Consider the following 18,863-nt stretch of genomic DNA (forward strand, 5'->3'; position numbering starts at 1 on the left):
TACATCACAGTGTCATTATTCTTATTATGTTTGGAACGAGAAAAAGAGGATGGAGAAGAAATAAAGAAAAAAAAAAAATTTATAAGTCAATTTTTTTATTTATTTCCTGTTATTTGTATTTTTTTCTCTTTATTTTTTTCTTTTTACGAAACATATCATTAGTGATTGTTGAAGAAAAAAAAAACAAATGAAATTGAAATAATATTCTACAAGTAATTGCAATTTATAATATTTAAATAATTTTAAATATAAATAGTATTTTGACATTTAACCTTTTATCATCAATTTATTTAACATATAATGTAATTCAATAATTTTTTTATTTTTAATAAAGATAAAAAGTTTAAATAATTTTATATTATTATCTAATTACAAATTACCGATTGAATTAATTTAAAATAGATGTTTTAAAAATTAATAATTTTATCTTACATTGAAAATTGTAATGGGATGACTTTTAACACTATACATAACCCTTTTTCTCAATAGATAAAACCCTCCCATGTTTGCCCTACAGAAGGATTGATTGGATCTGTCTTACACTAACTTTATGGTTTGTATTGTTTTTCTTTTTATCGTTTCATGAACTTGTTTAAGTCACAGTTCAAAATTTCAAAATATCAAATAAGACTAACTTTATTTTCATTATTGTCACACTTTTCTGCAATTCAGGTAAAAAAAACTGCCTCACTGAGTCACTGTTGAGTGTTGAATGTTGATTAATAGTATCATTTTGTGTTTTTAGGTTGCAACTGTAATGCATCTTTTACATTATTAGACGTAACTTCAATGGAAAAATTATTTGTGTCCATAAGTTCAATAAGAAATTTTGTGCCACAAAATATGCCACGTTTGTTGATTCTCTAACTCGGAACCCCCAAGTGTTATACGCTCACACTCCACAATATCATGAGTCCGATTTGTTGTTTTTTCAAATTGCTTGGGGAAACAAACGAGGGACAAATAGAAAGAAGGAAAAAAGCCTTCACCATTTGTTGTTCTGCTTCCTGAGACCGTGTTCCATGGCATGCTCTCCTTCTACAACTCTTGTGTCAAATTCTCTTCTCCTTAACAAAACGACTAGTCAGTGTCGGCTTCATGTTCATCCCACCCTTTCACTTAATCAAAACCTTCCAATATATTCTAATAACCTACTCAAACTCTCAACAATTCAATACCATGCAACAACCACACCCTTTGTTGCTGCTTCTGCAGGCAAGTCTTGTCTCACTCTTTAGTCTTTTCTCTTTGTAAAGTAAAGTAAACAAGTTTCTGAAATAGCATAATTTTTTTTATATTATTGACTTTTGTAATTACTTTAAAATATATGATAATTTCTTTGAAAGTGTAAATTGTAAAAAAAAAATTACATGTGTCACACTCAAACTCTTTAAGGTTGTTTATTTCAATGGGTGACTGAGAACAGGAGTTGAGTCTCCGGTGTTGGGTGAGGATACCACGAGTTCACTGGATTCGGTGAAAGTGTTTGATTTGAATGGAAACGGGATTCCAATTTCTGACTTGTGGAAAGATAGGAAAGCCGTTGTGGCATTTGCACGCCACTTTGGGTGATTTTATCATATTTACTACACAAATTAAGTTACCCTTTAGCTAGTTTGAGTTTGTTTAGTATTCACTTGTGCTCCTTTTTTCTCTGTACATTTACAGGTGCGTGTTGTGCCGCAAAAGGGCTGATTATCTTTCATCCAAGAAGGTAAAGTTTTCTGCTGTAGTTATTTCCCTTTTATATTGTTCTTTTGCAAATTGCTTTATGTTCTATTTAGCGTCCGCCTTATCTGAAGACTCATTTGATCACTGTCAGTAGTTTGAATGATGCTTTTAGCACTGAATTCTTAGAAGATGATTTTGGCTCTTGTTTTTTGAGTTTATAGTATCCACTAGACATGCATCTTAAATAAAAAAATGCTGGTCCAAACATGACCCGTGGTTTTTGTCGCCTTTCATGTGTTGAATTTTTGGATAGCTTCCTTTTGCTGTAATCTGTATTTTACTTTCACTAGTTCTGAATGAAGATATCCTCCTCAATCCTTGCCATGGGGTATAAGGCCAAAACATGAGTGCCAATTTTCTAGAAGATAGTAGTTTGCAATGAAAACTTTTGGCAAGAGGAATCCTATATCATCTTTCTTATATCATGGTGTTTAGTGGCAAAATAGAAAATTTTCTATTTAACCAAGACTTATATGTCTCCTAACACGGATATGTTCTGCCAACAGGATATAATGGATGCATCTGGTGTGGCACTTGTATTGATTGGACCTGGGAGCATTGATCAGGTATATCAGAAGAAAATATGGTGAATGCCTGTACTTTTAGATCAGGTCTGTTAGGTTGGATTTCACTTTCATTTTTGGATGTCGTATATTCTTGTACTGCATCCATCATCTTCTTGACAAGGTTCATTAAACTTATTTCCTCTCAGAACATGTTTTCATAAGCTCTAATTTAAAATGGAAAAAAGTACAAGAGATTGCTTATCTGCTTCAATTGGAGTATGGTTTTGAATTTTGAGTGGGAGCACTAATGTTTACTTGATATAATTCTCAATCCTATGCTTCCAATTATTGATTTCTTCTTTCTCTTATAATCTGAGTATGCTGGAATTTGTTGCTAATACCTTGTATTGGTACAGGCCAAATCCTTTGCTGAGAAGTCAAAATTTGAAGGAGGTGCTTTGCAGATAACCTTATGCTTGTTCTAATTTTAGTAATCTATCCATCTTATATCAGCACTTTGACATGACCTTGTTATCTCTTCTAGAAATCTATGCAGACCCCACTCACTCATCATATGAGGCCTTAAATTTTGTTTCTGGAGTTTTAACCACATTTACCCCCAATGTAAGTCACAAGCCTCCAGATCTTTTAATAAAAAAGTGCATAAAACACCTGTGGCTGAATGATATATGTTCATCAATTGAGATTTTTGTTTACTGTACAAAGGACATCCAATGTTAATTTCAGCTGTTACACTGCAGGCAGGTCTTAAGATAATACAGCTATATATGGAAGGGTATCGACAAGATTGGAAGCTTTCATTTGAAAAGGATACCGTTAGCAGAGGAGGCTGGTATGTAAATTATCTCACGAGAAATCTAAAACTATTTGATTATGCTAATTTTTCCAGGTTTGTCTAGTCTATTCCACTATTAAAAGGATCCTTCTTGTCCAAACTGATAAATAGGCTTTCCTACTACGAATCTATGATTTAGGAACTTATACATAGCAGATATCATTCCAACTTAAGGGCATTGGTCCATCTATTACACCCTACTTCCTGGTAGAAGAGAACTTTAGTTGAACACTTATTGTTACATTAACTATTGTAGAGGAATATTAATATTGATGGAATAAAGCTTATCCCATTTTATTCTATAACAACTAACAAAATTTCGTCTGCTTGAAAAAAAAAATTCATTTGGTCATTGATGTCTTGCCTGAGTACTTGACACATGATAATTACTTATAAGACAACAGAAGAAGAGTGTTTGACACTTGAAGAGTAATTAGACGTGTCTTGGATGGTATGTCTTAACATGAGGCAATAATTAAATTTGTATTTAAGTTCCATGAATTCTGTTGACATTATAGGATTTAGGTCAGGAAAGAAGGAAAAGAGAAAAATAAACATAGAATGATGAGAAGTATTAGACTGATAAGGTATATTATGAAATACTGAATAACCCCTATTATAGTGATACTAGACTCTTAAAATAAGCCAACAAATTATAAAATGAAAACCACTCGTAAGATATCTTCTAAGTCATTGACACTTGACAGGATCATTTTTTCCCTTCTGTGCATGGCTGAATTTCTCTTAACTTTTCCTTCATATTTGACATGGTGGCAGGAAACAAGGAGGAATTATAGTTGCAGGCCCGGGTAAAAACAACATCTCATACCTTCACAGAGTATGTGCAAGTGCAACACCCTCTATTATGCTCCATCCTTTATATAATATATTTTCCTTGGTATTTATTAGCTTGACAGCAATTAGTTGTCAATCAGCATAATATTCATGTCATATAAACGTTTTTCTGATATCATCATGTGAAATATATTCATGTGAGCAGGACAAGGAGGCAGGGGATGACCCAGAAATTGAAGATATCTTGAAAGCATGTTGCTCGTGAAGAAAGAAGAGAGGGAGCCCCTCTTTCTCTGCTTTATTTAGCCTGCTACTGAAATGGAACTCGCATTATACGGCATTGTACATCATATTTAAGCTGCTTCTTACGCTGAACAGTGGCTTTTCTTCGAGTTTCAGTTAAAAGATATAACGTTATTACCCGCCATTTATCCAATGACAACTCACAATTTGGAACCTATTACTATGAGGCTCTTAATTTAAGATTCTATTGATTATTTCAAAATGTTCTTCCTACCGATGGAATGGTCGAATGGAGAAATAGGTTACATCAGTGTTGTATCATTTTATTTCATTTTCCAATTTGCGATGGAATGGACGGGACTTCTAAAACAGACCTGTTGCTTAATCACTTTCATTAAAAAGACTGTTTAGTGTCGAAACCTTCATAGTCCTGCTTTTTATATTAGTTTCGTTTGGTCTTTATTCTTATTTTTTTATTTATTAAGTAAACGTGTGCTAATTTTAACGAGTTCCAAAACCAAAATATTTCCGAATTGCTTAAGCTTCTCTTAACCTTGCCTGTGATCCGAAATTGAAAAATCAGTATGGCAATTGAGAATGACAAGTACAAATGGACAGAAACAATGAGAATAATTAAGAAAATGATTTGATTCCACGGTACTAGGTATCATTCATTATGTTACACCTATTTTATTACAGATACATAGGCAGCTATACCCAAATGCAATATATACAGGGTTGGGAGAAAAAAAATGGCATATCTTATCTAATATTTGTACAAAATTTCTGTAAGTTATAATAGAACTATTTAACGCTTACTTCCTGTGCAACCAACGGTATAATGATTTTTTGGTGACCTTCAACCTTACTAGAACTCCAGGCCTCCTTGTCTGAAACCCCAATGCATTCTCTCCAGGTTGTGCTTCTATGCTCAGATTAGAAAAGTTGGGGTACTCTAAATTTGCTGTGTCACTTAGTGCTAATCTGGTTTTGGCTGGAAAAACTTCAAGCCCCAACTCATTCCTAAGAAGTTTTATTATTGCCTCTTGCACTTCTAATATGTGTTTGGATGGATTTTCGTCTACTTTAGTAGCTCCTATGATGATCAAGATATCATCATTTACAGAATGTCCTGTATCACAAAAACCGAGTTATGTTTAGTCACATGGATTTTCTGCTTTTTTTAGTGTTTCCACCTGCTTCCTTTCTAAGCTCATATGAATATGAATGCTTATGTGTACAAAAGACCATGCAAAATCAGCATGCAACATGGTATTGTAGCATTATATATCTAAAATCTCCCATTCATACCTAAACCGTAATTCTCTTTGATCATTCGAAGAACTGCAAGAACAACCAAACGAGCTTCAACCTGTTGACACCATATAGGTTTGATAACAAAAGGTAAGAATTAGGAATTTTAAATCAAATATAACTTAAAAAATATTGTTTTATTTTCTAAATTTGAGAGTACTGATAGAAACCCAGAAAAAATATGGAAATAAATGAATTGCTGCAAATCTGCTATTAACAAGAAGACACACTAAATCATAATTCATGAGTTCCACTCCCAATTTAATGGGACTCACGAAATTCACACAATACTCATGTGTATGTTGAAAAGATAGTATTGCTAGCATTTCTACTAATAAAAATGTAGCTTAAAGCCATGCTAGAGTTGAGACAGATTTATGGCAAATATTAACTGAGGAATTTATAGGCACCTTTGTGAGCCCTTGAACATCAATAGCTAGGATATCAGCCACCCTCTTTAGAAGGTGAGCTGCAATTTTTTCAAGAAGTAAACTTTGGGGTCTCTCTGATTCAGATTTATTGCTGGAAGAAAATTCTCCTTGCTTCTCTCTGTTATTTTGTATTACTCCTTCACACCACTCCTCAATCAGTTCTTCTAGATAGTAGTCATTGGGTTTGTACCTGCAATACATTAGTTATTTAGTTTGAAACAAAGTGATGTTGGTGTCAAAGGATATTCTGGTCATACCCTTAAACATTGAAGATAGTCCTGGATCACATCATTCTGTTCAATCCTTTGTATGCTATAATATTTTGGAACTTGTTATATTGTACCATGAGGACAATGAACCTAAAAAAAATTGGATCAGGATCCCCTCTTTTTCCCTAGAAAATGAGGGATTCCTGTTCCTTATAAATTCAAGAAGACCCAAAGAGGATCATGAAATAGGTAACACTTCAGTAAAGCATATTATCTCATCTTGAATTTGAGTTGGGCCAAACTCAATCACAAAAACTAGCTCATAAGGAAAGATTGTCCTACTTAGGCCACATTTATAATCGATGTGGGATCTTAACACTTCCCTTACACATAGGATTTGATATCTAGGGCGTGGAGCTTCTAGGACTTTTTTTTATACATTGCATTGGGAAAGCTGTGAGGCCAGTAGGTCTTTGGACAGTTAAAGATGGCCCAATATCATATCCATGGTAGGCTCTGATTTCATCTTGAATTTGGATTAAACCTAATTCAACCCCAAAATCTAGCTCATGAGGTGAGGATTCCCAAACCTTTATAAGCTTTAATTTGGCCATATCTTTAATTTCTCAGCATCTCAAACAAAGTTTTACAACAATTTTCTCTGGGAGAAATTATAACTAGAAGCAACAACCTACAACACCAAATCAGGCCTAATAGTAAAGGAATTATATTGAATGGGATCAAGCATACCCGGGTTAACATTATGAAGTAGCATCTGCAGTAAACTGCTGCATTATGTATACATGTGTGTGCATGTATAGCTTGAAATAGCATATAAAGAAACTTGTTGGGCATAAGTAACTCAGATATATACATTACAATCTGCTAACAATATTCACTGGCTATACTTTCTCTTGAAACCATTAAGTAGTGATCTCCCAAACCTTCAATGGGTTAAAAAGTTGCTAACATATGATTTAAAATGGAACAAACAAGGTATACAACATAACATTTGACAGATACAAAGATACACATAACTTGGAAAAGATAACGAGTCCAAGTTATCTGTAATGTAAGTAAAGCTAACATACCCTGCCTTTCGCATATCCTGGTATATAGCCAGGCATTGTTGCACCTCATGTAGGAAGCCATATTTACTGCGTGCCTTCAGAAGTGTGTTATATGTCACCTGAGAGATAATTAACAAAATCAATAGAGATAAGTTGATGAAGCATACTCTGTTAATTTTTCCAGGATCACAAGAAAGTTGTAATTTCCATTATTTTTTATATTTACTGTATTATGCATTGTCTGTCATTTCTTTTCTTCATGAGTAGATATGTCAGCTATTGTACTTATATTTTAGTTGGTATTTATGGTTGTAGAATCCTAGAGCAACCTCATCCATGTTGATTGAGTTCATGGATAGAGCTATCTAAGTTTACCATTTTATGAATAGAATCATAACAAGATAACAACTTGAGTCACTAGGCACTCACCCAATTTGGACGTATCTGGTAGCATTTCATTTCTTCATATAATGTTAATGCTTGCATAAAATTCTTACTTTCAACACAAACCTGTGAACCATAAGGCAAAATTCCCTTACGTCAAAGGCCATATAGTTTTAAGATAGTGAAAAACATCCACTACAGGTGTACAAGTAATTTCATAAAATAAAATAAGCTCATTTTGACAGAAAAGCTTTTGACCTTAATGGCTGTTGTATATGCAATAACATCAGGTTTAATTCCAGCATCACCCATGGTTTTCAAAATCTGCATGGGAACATAGTCATCTCATCAGAGAACTAAATGCATTATCATGATACAAAGAAGCAAAGTACAATAATCTGAGCTCTGCATATCAATATTCAGGTAGATTATTATTTATCGGTGATTATTTTGAAGTCGGGTTTTATATGGAATATGACTTCGTGGTAAGATAACTAGATAAGCTAATTAAAGAATGGTCCATAATGAGTTTCCATAGCTGCAATTTAAACATGATAACTTTGAAGTTACACTATTTATCTTGCAGCCATAATTTTGTCTAGTTAATATTTTGCTTTTTAACATTTTGGAGAAGGGTTTTCCTACTACCTGTTCTATACCTCAATAGTCTTTTATCTAATTATTTATCAAGCTTACACATTCAATTGTACCCAACGAAAAAATTGAACATATCAGGCATATTTAGCAGATTAACAAACACTTTCTAGCTGTTCTTTTGGTGTGACTAAATAATGCAAGTGATACATAAAAAATGTCAAATATGATAAGAAACCCATGATGTTCCTGTTCCCATGGTGTTACCGAAACACCAATCCTAATACAACTTGACTATAAAGGTTTCCAAAAAAACTGTTGCAAAATAGATGTAAAAACATAATATTCTTAGATTATTATATTTTTACCTCAATGGCACCCTCCACATTTGATGATGCTCCACATATATCTATCAAAATTGACCAGCTTATCTGATTAGGGGAAAGACCTACTGTTTCCATCTCTTTGATTAATGCTTTTGCATGGTAATAATCAGTACCACAGGCCTTCAGCAAGATATTGTATGTTGTTGTAGTTGGTGTGAAAGGGAACCTCTCAGCAAAATTCAAGATGTGTGAATTAGAAATGCCATTTGGAATAGAAGTAACATCATGCATGTGTCCCTGCCCTATATTGCTATTGTAGCCTTCACCAGATGACCCCAACATCTTTTTTCCCTTCCAAGAATGGAAAAAGCGAAAAGCCCTGTCATATTGGTAAGCTTCAACACATGCATTTAGAATGATGTTAAAACACTGCGTATTAGGTTCACAGCCTGCCAAAAGCATTTCTTCAAATAACTGAATTGCCTGCTCTACAAGCCCTGCATGTGCGCAGGCATTGATTAATGATGACCATGCAACAATATTAAGAGAAACACCAGCAGACAGCATGTCTTGCTTGATTTTTAGAGCCATCTGCCACAACTTTACATCTGCAAAGACCTGAAATTGATATTTGTCAGGAGATGTCAAATATTTTGTACTGTAAAATAAATGTGTTACATATCACTTCACCAAAGAGAAGTGAGGGAGAAGGTTGTAGGTACCATGCAATATCAAATGAAACTAAGGTGATTCTGTATCTACAGTAATACCTTTATAATTGTGCTGTAGGTAAAGACATCTAATTTTAGCTGTCCCACTGATTCCAAATGCTTAAGTTCCCTATAAATGTCTTGAGCCAGATCAACTCTTCCAGCAACACAGCATGCTTTCAGTAGGATGTTATAAGATGTCATATCTGGTTTTAAACCGAGATTCTGGATTTGTAGAAGGAATTTAGCCAATATGCAGTATTTGCTCAGATGAAGAAAAACTTTAATGCTCCTGCCAACTCATGGCATGAAAATGAAATCATATGCTGTCGATTAATATGTGAAGTTATGCAGAAGAAAATCTAATTAGTTTTCTTTTCTCATTTTTTAAGGGATACCAAATGAACATAATATAGACATAATTTGCTATATGTGGTTTATTTAATACATGAAAAATTATTGTGAGAAAACAGGAACTGTAAGGACAAGTGAAGTTTTCATAATCTCTATTAAGATAAGCATGTGCATATCTTTGTTCTGGAATTTTTTCCTTTCTTTCTTTGGGTGTGTGTGTGTATACGTGACAATGATATTTGAGGGCAGCACAATTACCTGCATATTTTGATATAGATTTAACGTGTAGCTAAGATCATGGGAATTCACATTCATGAGACTGTTGAACACATATATATTTGGAGTGATCTTTTGATTAAGCAAATCCTGCACAAGAAATTGTGCAAATGAATGCTATAATACACATCTGAGAAGTGAATAAATAATACAAAACTTGTATGGTGCTTGCCAGTCAACATTATGACCACTAGTATAGTATTTATCTTTCAGATTCGGAACAATAAAATTTCATATTTTAAAATTCTAAGACAGCACCATTTTAGGAAACATGTGAAGCCAAAATTACTGAGTAAGCCAAAATATAATTAAAAATTTATAACAGTTTCTCTATCCCTAGCCTGTGGAGATAATCTCCCATTGTATTACTTATTTCTTTGGACAATTTAAGGGCAGTGAGGAGAAAATAAAAAGGCTAAAACTAGATAGACTATCCCCATATTACCAACTATGCAGTGTGAGTACATGGTTCATGTAGGCATGCTGTTCATCAATTTTTACATTATAATGAGAAGACTTTCTTTAAAGAGAAACCAATACAGTGAGAGAATTCTGCAACTATGGACAATCCTATAAAACTTTTTATGCTATAGTAAACAATAGTGTATCAAATTCACTAATGGTGTAAAAGCTTGGTCACTGAAACCAAATTAAATCCAGATAAAAACAAAATACGATTTGGTCTCTATATGATTAGTTTGGCATGTTCTATACACATTTTTCAAACTATAAGCCTTAGGCCATTTTTGTGCCAACTTGCTTGACATCTCTTCCCATTTCCCATCCAACAGGATTCTTGTGCTTGAGTGCTGCCTTTTAATGCTTCATATTCAGCAAAACCAAAAGTGATTGGAGAGGTGTAAAATTTATGAGTAGATATCAATAAAATAATTCTTATTTGTGTAACATCATTGTGCTAAAATATTTACTATTTATCTGTACTACATTTCACTAATGATTAGCTGCATACTTTTAAAAAAAAAATTGGAAATGTCAATTAATCTAATGCAGTGTTCATATTCGTTAAGATTTAAGATAACTCTGCGTTAGATATATCTATGAATGTTAAACTAAGAGAACAGGAGGAAGAGCAAAAGAGTGCATAAACATGGGGGTTGGAAGTAAATGGCATTTGTATCAAAAGAACAATGCCTAGGAGTATAAAATACTAAAATAGAACTCAAATTTTTTAATAGGCCTTTTGCTTAAAGTCTTTAACCAACAAGTTGAAGTAAGTCAATGTAAACTGCCTTAGCAAATACCTCATATATGTACCTAGATTTCATGTAATCACGACATAAACCACAAGTGTCAATTGTTGCCCGATATATGTACATATTGGGAGTATTCAAGTGTTTCTTCGACGCCTCATACGCTTTCAAAGCAGAAACTAAATCCCTCCTTTTGCCAAATTCTGAAATAATATTGCAGAACAATATATGTGCATGGGGAAGAAGACATGCATACCTGAAAGATGTCATACTATCATATAAAAGCTGATTACATAGAGAAAATCAACATATATGAATATGAACTATTTAAAATACCAAAGCAAGCACTAGTTTAGAAAGCATAAACAGAACTTTATATTAAAAATCAAAGACAACACATTTTAATGGAAACAATATGCTTAAGAAATTGAAACAATGTGTCTTTTACAACAATAAAAAATCATACCTCACAGCTAAAATTGGGTTCCGACTAAGAACACATCGTTTAATTATGTCAGACGGCTGAACAAGTTCCCTGATTGATATCTGGAAACCTGGAGTAGAAAATTAATGAATTTTAACTATCACAAAAGTCACAACAATGTCAATCATTAGGAAGCTGCTCTAATGCTAAATTATCCTTTTGGTTCCTTTTTTATTTAATTTGTTCAATTTAGTTTCTTTATTATAAAAAATTTAATTTGCTCCTTTAATTTTCAAATTTGAGTTGTGAATTAGACAAAAAAGACAATATTGACTCAATTTTTAAAAAAAATTGAAAACGTGAACAAATTTAGCATATATGTCAAAATGTAATTAGCACAAGCACTGCATGTGTGACTTTTAAGGATGGATCCACATTACTAGCAAAAAGAAAAGAAAATGGAGAAAAAAAAATTACGTGCGAGAACCTCCATGAGTTCAACAGCCTCCTCAACGTGGCTGCACGTGACCAAGCGGCAACACTCCTTTGCAATGATATCAGAGCCATTAAGATGAGTAGACAAAGAAATTCTTCGACCCTGAACTTTGTTGAGGGCGTGAATCACACTCCGAACCTTCTTCCCTCGAATTCCCAACAGAACCACCTTGGCCAGAAGCTCAGCATCGACCACCCCAGAATCAATAAAGTCCTCAAAAACCACTTCAAATTCCTGAACGAGCTTTGAATCAGCGCAGTGGCTGAGAGCGAGTGGGGCTTGGAGGGCGCAGGAAATGTTCCAATTGGAAGAAAAAGGAGCGAGCTTTGGGAGAGAAGGCTTGTGGGGTGGTTTGATGGGGTGACGATGTTGATGATGCGGTGTTGAAGAAGAAGAAAAGGGAGTTACAACGGAGGAGCCAAGGATCACGAAATCTCTCATAATTTATTGTTCTATGATTCTTGGCCAACCGTTTGGTTTGTTGAGTGGAGTGTGAAGGAGGGGTTTATATGGGTTTTGGATTTTGGATTGGATTGGATTTGAAAGGAGCATGTTTTTTCAACATTATCGTACCCACAAAGTCCTCTTACTTTTACCCCCACCCGATATTTTATAACTTTGCCTTTTTGTGCAGGAAAATTATCGACCATGGTAAACACTAAAACACACATTTGCTATTTTCCTTAAAAACGATACACTGAAAATGTGGGTGTGTTAGATTCAGACAGGATCAAAATAAAGATGATAAAAAATAAAATAATTTTCTTTCAATTAAGGCAGAATATAAAAGATCTGAGTCTCATGTTAGTACAAAACTTTTCTCCTATTGTCCTGAACCAAACAAAGCACTCTCACTCAAAGTTATAGCTCAGTCTCATTAAATAAAACACAGTATTTTATCATCGATTTGGATACGGTTCGTTGGGCCACAAACCAATAATATAACATCGATTTGAAAATAATTTTATTTAAGGTTATGTTATGCAAAATTAATTATAAAGTTACCTGGAAACTGAGAAGTAAGTAGCATAAAAGAAAGCTGAAAAGTTAGATGATTAAAATATAATTTTTGATAAAATTAATTATTAAAGTAATTGAAAATATAAAATGATAAAATTATTATTTATGTTAAAAGGATAGAAAGTTAAATAAATATAATAAGGATAAAAATATAAAAAATCAAAAATAACATTTTAAAAAATATTATTTTAAGTATCATTTCAAAAAAAATGTTAAAAATTGTTGATAACAAATTATTTATTGAATAATTAAATAAGTTTTTTTAGTTAGCTTAAATATTTTGTTGAATATAGTCTTCAAATCTATTAAAAAAACTTGTTTATCAATATCAAATAATTTTTTTAACTAATAAAAAATATTAAAAAAATAAAAATAACTGAAATTTCTTTAAAAAAACAAGATAAGGAGCAAAGAGAGGCGAAAAAGTCTGATGATCTTGAGTGATTTGGTAGCAATGAAAAAAATTCAAAAAAATAATGAGTCCCACAGCTAAAAGCTTTCATTCTCCCTTACTTTTTTTTATAAACGTGTCTACCTGTAGTGCATCGTGTTGCCTTATATTAGATAATTTTAATTATATTCCTCTTTTACCAAATGACTTTTATTTTTCTTTATTTCTCACATATTTCTCTTTTCACCTACCTATTTCTCCTTCATTTGTTTCTTCTCCCCTTATCAAACACAACTTTACTCTTCATTTGGTTGGAGTGAAAAGGAGTGAAGAAAAAAAAAGAAAAAAACATCTTAATTTTGGCTTTTTTTTATTCAAGTAAAAATGTGGTGTTGAAATCGAATAATTGAATTTGGTGTTGAAATCATGACCATGTTATAAATATGAAGTGTTGAATGCTTCCATCTTAAAATAATTGTGACGAGTGCTTGTAAATCTTTATATGTTTTTAGTTATTGGAGCTAATATGTAGCTTAATATGACTTACATGTGAAGTTGATATAAATGTGAAATATCATTATACTAGACATGTTTCCATTAGAATGAATGACTACACAACAACAATGTGTGACAGTTGTAAAATGATCGATTTTTAAAAAAAAAGATAGTGATTGTAGTTTGGCATATAAGTAATAATCTTTGGGTTGGGGTTTACATTTTTCTTTTTAAAAAAATTCTGGAAGGGCTACTAACGGGACATAAAACAAAGAGATTATCTAACACAAGCAATAGCTGAAAAACCAATTATTAAAACTAATTGTGAAAAAGTAGGAGGAACCTCAAACAGTGTAATCAATAAGCAAAATTTTAGCCTAATTAGCCATTACACCAACAGCTGCATTTACTTCACTGGTGACATATTGCCAAATCAAAGAATGCACAGAAGAACAAACATGTCAAATGTTGTGAACTAAATTGGTGATGGGATGATTCAGAAGACAGTCTATTCAAAAACTGAATAGCACTTTTAGAATTAGATTCCACTATGATATTATGGAAGCCTCTTAAAATGGCCAATTGAAGATCCATAAGATAGTCATAAGCTCAACGTGCACAATAGTCTTAAAAAAAATCCTTTACAATTTATTTGGTAGGAGAGAAATTGCAAGAAGAGAGAGGATAGGGCTTGTTTAGTAAGAGAAAAAAAAAATGATCGATTTTTTTTTTAAAAAAATAGTGAGTCACACTGTGTTATTTTTTACCTATCTTTGTTTATTTTTGTCATTTTTTTTATTTTTTAAATTTCTTTAACTAAAGACCTTTAATTTTGACTTTATTTTAATTCACTCTTTTTATTTCCATTCATCCCAATAATTTTGAAAAAAGAATGCATGATTTTGACGAGAATGAAAAAGATTGCTACATGGATTTTATAATTCATAAATTTGATGAAATGGCGGTGGTGCTAGCAGCGCGCCAGCGTCGTGGTGAAGCGGAGGTGCTGTTGGTGTGGGGTGTTGTTTGGGTTGGGGTGTCGCTAAGGTCCTCAACAGAAATACGATTCCTTTTTAATATTCAATAAAACGGACTTCATTTTGTGCAAAAATGAATTTGCACAATCATGTTTTCGTTATAATTTTTTTCCTACCTCATTTGTACAACGTGAGAAAAGGTAATTTTGAAAATTTAAAAATGTGGGTGGGGCTAATAAGAATGCTGTTGGACCAATAGCAACCGATGGTAATTGATGCTGTGTAGAGCTCAGAAGAGTAAGGGAACGCATCTGGATAATTTAAAATTTGGAGTGTTGACTCCTCTGGTTTAAACCCTAACCGGACAACCTGTTCCCGGCAACCGCATTGTCTCCTGTCGTCGCATAACACAACAACACTGTCCCCTAATTTCTGCCACCTCTTCACTCCCAATCTTTAATGCCGCCGAAGCAGCAATCAAAAGCTGATCTTGTGAAGAAGCAGAAGATCGTTGAAGACAAAACCTTCGGTCTCAAAAACAAGAACAGGAGCAAAAATGTCCAGAAATACGTCCAGAACCTCAAGCAATACGTGCAACCTAAACTCGACCCTTCAAAACTCACTGCAAAGGTCCCAAAATCACTTTTAACTCTACTGCTTAATTACAACTTTAATCATTGATCATCATCGATGATCTGTGTTTGACTTTCTAAGATATACTAATAATGCTGATTTGTTGAAATGATGGTGGCAGAAAAAGAAGGAAGAGAAGGCCAAGGACAAGGAGTTAAATGATTTGTTCAAAATTGCTGTTAGTCAGCCTAAGGTGCCACTCGCTAATATCGTCTCAGTATCATTGTGGGCTTGTTTGTGTATTCAGTGTTGCAGGGAACTGATATGTGAGTGATTTGAGCAGGTGTTGATCCTAAGTCCATATTGTGTGAGTTTTTCAAAGTGGGGCAGTGTACCAAGGGCTTCAAGTGCAAGTTCTCCCATGATTTGAATGTTCAGAGGAAAGGGGAAAAATTGACCTTTATAGTGATAAGTGTGACGAGGGTATTGAATTATAGTTCAAGAGGGACATTCATTTGCTTGCTTCTTGTTTTGGCTTTCATGGCTTTCTGTTGTTCTAACTTTTGGTTGGCTCTCTTTTTGTCAGAAACAATGGAGGATTGGGATCAAGACACCTTGGAGAAGGTTGTAGAGTCTAAGAAAACCGAGTATAATCAGAACAAACCAACTGACATGGTAAGTTGTTTCATTTGATTTGTCATGATGTCTTTTGGATATTTGTTTGATGATAGTGCATTGTTTTTGAATCATATTTGCTGTTTGACTTGTGCAACTCAAAGTGACTGTTATCTTGCTGGTTGTGTACCCTATTCAGGTCTGTACTTTTTGGACACAGTGGAGAAGAAGCAATATGGTTGGTTCTGGGTCTGCCCCAATGGCAGTAAGAATTGCCACTATAGACATGCCCTTCCCCTTGGATATGTTTTGAAATCTCAAATGAAGGCTCTATTAGAGGAGGAAAGTGAAAAAATAACAATAGAGGAGGAGATTGAAAATCAGGTGAAAGTGTTTTTCTACATCGAGCTACACTTGATAATATTGCATTAGGTTACCTAAAAGAATATTTTATCATGATTCAGCGTGCCAAAGTGACAACTACAACTCCTATGACTCCTGAATTATTCATGCAATGGAAGAAAAAGAAAATGGAAGAGAGAGAGGCCAATCTTGGTGCACAACAGGCAGAGAGGGCTAAGAATGTTCGCATGAGGTATGCAATCTTGCTGCACAACAGGCAGAGAGAGGCCAATCTTTGTCTTACGGTTCACAGTTCACACATGAATGAGTTTTATTACTCAAAAGAAAAAGTACATGCTGCACATTCTTGAATGTGTTTTAATGGAAGGATCACAGTTGGTTATGAAGGCTGATGACCTTTAAGTTAGTTGTCTGTCACTAATCATGTCATGTTTCCATTCCCATTTGCATTGGTCACGAGCTATTTTTGTCAGATGCTAGCTTGTTTTGTGGATGATGATGAAGCATATGACAAGTACCAAAGAGAACCAGAATCTGAATCTGGCAACACTGAACAGAATGTTAGTTTTTTCTTCACTTATTTCTCTGCATAATTTGGTTTCCTTGCCTATTTCATGGATATAGTTACAACTTAGAAGCAGCCAGGTGAATGTAAATGTGAGGCATATTATGCTTGGAATTCAATCTGTTAGTTAGAGAAAATGATGTTTGAGATTTAACTTCTTCAATTTCCAAGCTGGCATGCTTGTTTGTGTCATTTATATAATCTTTGTTTTTTTGGGGGTTATATTGGAAGTTGGAACTTGGGTTATGGTGGGGTGTGGCTCGGCCACTTTCATGACCCCACTACAAACACAAGCAGCATAGACAACATGCCTCTCCAATCATACAAATCTAATACTAATAACCAAGGTTAGATCTGAATTGCCTTAAAAAACCCAGGAAGACCAGCAATTTGCTTTTGCAGATGGTAAACTACTTATTCTTGTTTCAGAACACATTGAAATGGAATATAATGTATCTGTAATGAGTTCCCAAGTATAAAAATATAAAGTACTTGGACTTGAACCAAAAACTGTACTTTCATTATTATTTGCATTTAGGTTGCTACACATAATATGGCCTGCTGGAAAGAATCCAGGGATGAATGTGTTTCCCTTTGGTCATGGAGCCATGTCATGAATTATAACCAGTGGAAGCCTTCTTTCTTCTCCATTCAGAACAGTTGTTGTTGTACTATTAGCAATATGCCTTTTGAAACATATATAGAGGATGACCATTTTTAGGGGTGGGTTGTGACTTCTGGGCCTTGTTCTCTTATCTCGCATTTTTTGCTGTATTGAATGCACAGCTAAAATATGCGTTTGAACTATTTGGGTGCTGCATCTTTATTTATTTACTGTATATTTCAATTTGCTAATTGTCGGGTTCAACTTAGGCGAATGGTAATGCTACCGAAGATGGTCCTGGCACCTCAATAGCTAGTGCTGATGTTGACGATACTGACGATGTTGATGGCGAACTGGACATGGACGAGTTGGATGAATTAAGCAAGCTTATCAAAGATATCAATTCAAATAAAGGAGTAAGGAGCTGAAACTTAATTCTGAGGATTAGTTATAACCTTCTTGTGATATTTCTATGCATCTAATGCACAATAGAGCATGTGCTTGTAGCCATTAGCACTTGTTTCTTTCAAGTAAGTTTTTGAGTGAAGCCTTTGATGATAATGAAAGTATTCTTCTCAATTTTACATTTGGTAAGAATAATTGCATGTGTGACATAATGTGATATAATCTAGCTTTCTGTAGTTAGATCTCTCATTGGACCTACTACACACATTTTTTGTTGTTTGAACACTATGTTGTCTCAGCAGTGTGTATCAGTTTTATTATGAGTTTACGGTTTACTTATTTCAGAAATCAGCACGGGGGTGTTCCATATTGCTTTATGCCGTGTAATTTTTGTTAATGTTCAAGTGTAAAGTGGTATTTTTGGTGTCTTGGATGTTCAGCTTGTTTAACTTTCCGTACAATAACTATGAAGATTTGATCTTTAACTTAGTCAAATGACGTATTTTGATTCGTCTACGTTTTTTGATTCGTTTAGTCGATCTTATCTAGTGGATAACACCTTTGTTATTGATGTTGTTGTAGAAGCTACCAAGATTCCACAAACTACGTCCTTACTTTACGCATTTAGTCTTTAGTTAAAAAATCAACTATGGAAGATCTCAATCTTTATCACTTTTTAATGATATTAATAAAAAAAATAGAAGTTTTATAAGGAACTGCCCATTTTCGTTGTTTTTATTGTTTGTGGAGGATCTCTATTGTGTCAATAATTTCTGGCATGCATCTGTGGAGGAGAGTGTTGAAATGGAAAGTCTGAAATGATTTGTCTCAATTATTGAGGGTACAATTTATGTACATGTTAAGCAATTTCATTTAATACCAATAGTTTCTAAGATGGGCATGCTAATGAATTCGTCCATTCATA

At 33.7% G+C, this 18,863-nt stretch overlaps 2 protein-coding genes and 1 long non-coding RNA gene across 4 annotated transcripts; 2 read left to right on the forward strand and 1 right to left on the reverse strand.

Moving 5' to 3' along the window:
- The first annotated feature begins 899 nt into the window (after nucleotides 1-899).
- Nucleotides 900-4,550, forward strand: LOC114399975 (thioredoxin-like protein AAED1, chloroplastic). Its single transcript, XM_028362206.1, has 9 exons — nucleotides 900-1,215; nucleotides 1,427-1,568; nucleotides 1,669-1,714; nucleotides 2,238-2,297; nucleotides 2,654-2,690; nucleotides 2,782-2,861; nucleotides 2,999-3,090; nucleotides 3,871-3,931; nucleotides 4,094-4,550. Exons 1-9 carry the CDS (start codon nucleotides 1,023-1,025, stop codon nucleotides 4,151-4,153), a joined length of 771 nt encoding a protein of 256 aa, XP_028218007.1. The 5' UTR covers nucleotides 900-1,022; the 3' UTR covers nucleotides 4,154-4,550.
- A 192-nt stretch (nucleotides 4,551-4,742) lies between these two features.
- LOC114399973 (pentatricopeptide repeat-containing protein At5g02830, chloroplastic) lies at nucleotides 4,743-12,433 on the reverse strand. 2 transcript variants are annotated; one of them, XM_028362203.1, is made up of 12 exons: nucleotides 11,912-12,433; nucleotides 11,477-11,564; nucleotides 11,062-11,281; nucleotides 9,782-9,889; nucleotides 9,230-9,394; nucleotides 8,502-9,077; nucleotides 7,798-7,863; nucleotides 7,585-7,665; nucleotides 7,177-7,274; nucleotides 5,856-6,066; nucleotides 5,443-5,503; nucleotides 4,743-5,263 (listed from the first exon to the last, which is right to left on the reverse strand). In XM_028362203.1, exons 1-12 carry the CDS (start codon nucleotides 12,369-12,371, stop codon nucleotides 4,947-4,949), a joined length of 2,451 nt encoding a protein of 816 aa, XP_028218004.1. In that variant the 5' UTR covers nucleotides 12,372-12,433; the 3' UTR covers nucleotides 4,743-4,946. The 2 variants fall into 2 exon arrangements, with proteins under 2 accessions (XP_028218004.1, XP_028218005.1); XM_028362204.1 differs by having other exon boundaries at nucleotides 11,062-11,266; nucleotides 11,912-12,432.
- Nucleotides 12,434-15,415: 2,982 nt separating this feature from the next.
- Nucleotides 15,416-18,305, forward strand: LOC114399579. The gene is made up of 7 exons (XR_003663769.1): nucleotides 15,416-15,443; nucleotides 15,568-15,639; nucleotides 15,730-15,869; nucleotides 15,973-16,061; nucleotides 16,201-16,385; nucleotides 16,466-16,924; nucleotides 17,803-18,305. It is a non-coding gene; the product is annotated as an uncharacterized LOC114399579 (long non-coding RNA).
- The last annotated feature ends 558 nt before the right edge of the window (nucleotides 18,306-18,863 follow it).

Source organism: Glycine soja, chromosome 19 (assembly GCF_004193775.1).
Source record: "Glycine soja cultivar W05 chromosome 19, ASM419377v2, whole genome shotgun sequence".
NCBI classification, from domain to species: Eukaryota; Viridiplantae; Streptophyta; class Magnoliopsida; order Fabales; family Fabaceae; genus Glycine; species Glycine soja.

Bases quoted from the DNA above. Each gene is read 5' to 3' on its own strand.
- LOC114399975 (XM_028362206.1), top strand. From the start codon at position 1,023: ATGGCATGCTCTCCTTCTACAACTCTTGTGTCAAATTCTCTTCTCCTT. The intron at 2,298-2,653 runs GTATATCAGAAG...GTATTGGTACAG, and splicing joins GACCTGGGAGCATTGATCAG to GCCAAATCCTTTGCTGAGAA. The intron at 2,691-2,781 runs GTGCTTTGCAGA...TATCTCTTCTAG, and splicing joins GAAGTCAAAATTTGAAGGAG to AAATCTATGCAGACCCCACT.
- LOC114399973 (XM_028362203.1), bottom strand. From the start codon at position 12,371: ATGAGAGATTTCGTGATCCTTGGCTCCTCCGTTGTAACTCCCTTTTCT. The intron at 6,067-7,176 runs GTATGTTAGCTT...AATGTATTGCAG, and splicing joins CAGGATATGCGAAAGGCAGG to GTACAAACCCAATGACTACT. The intron at 5,264-5,442 runs GTATGAATGGGA...TTTGTGATACAG, and splicing joins CAAAGAGAATTACGGTTTAG to GACATTCTGTAAATGATGAT.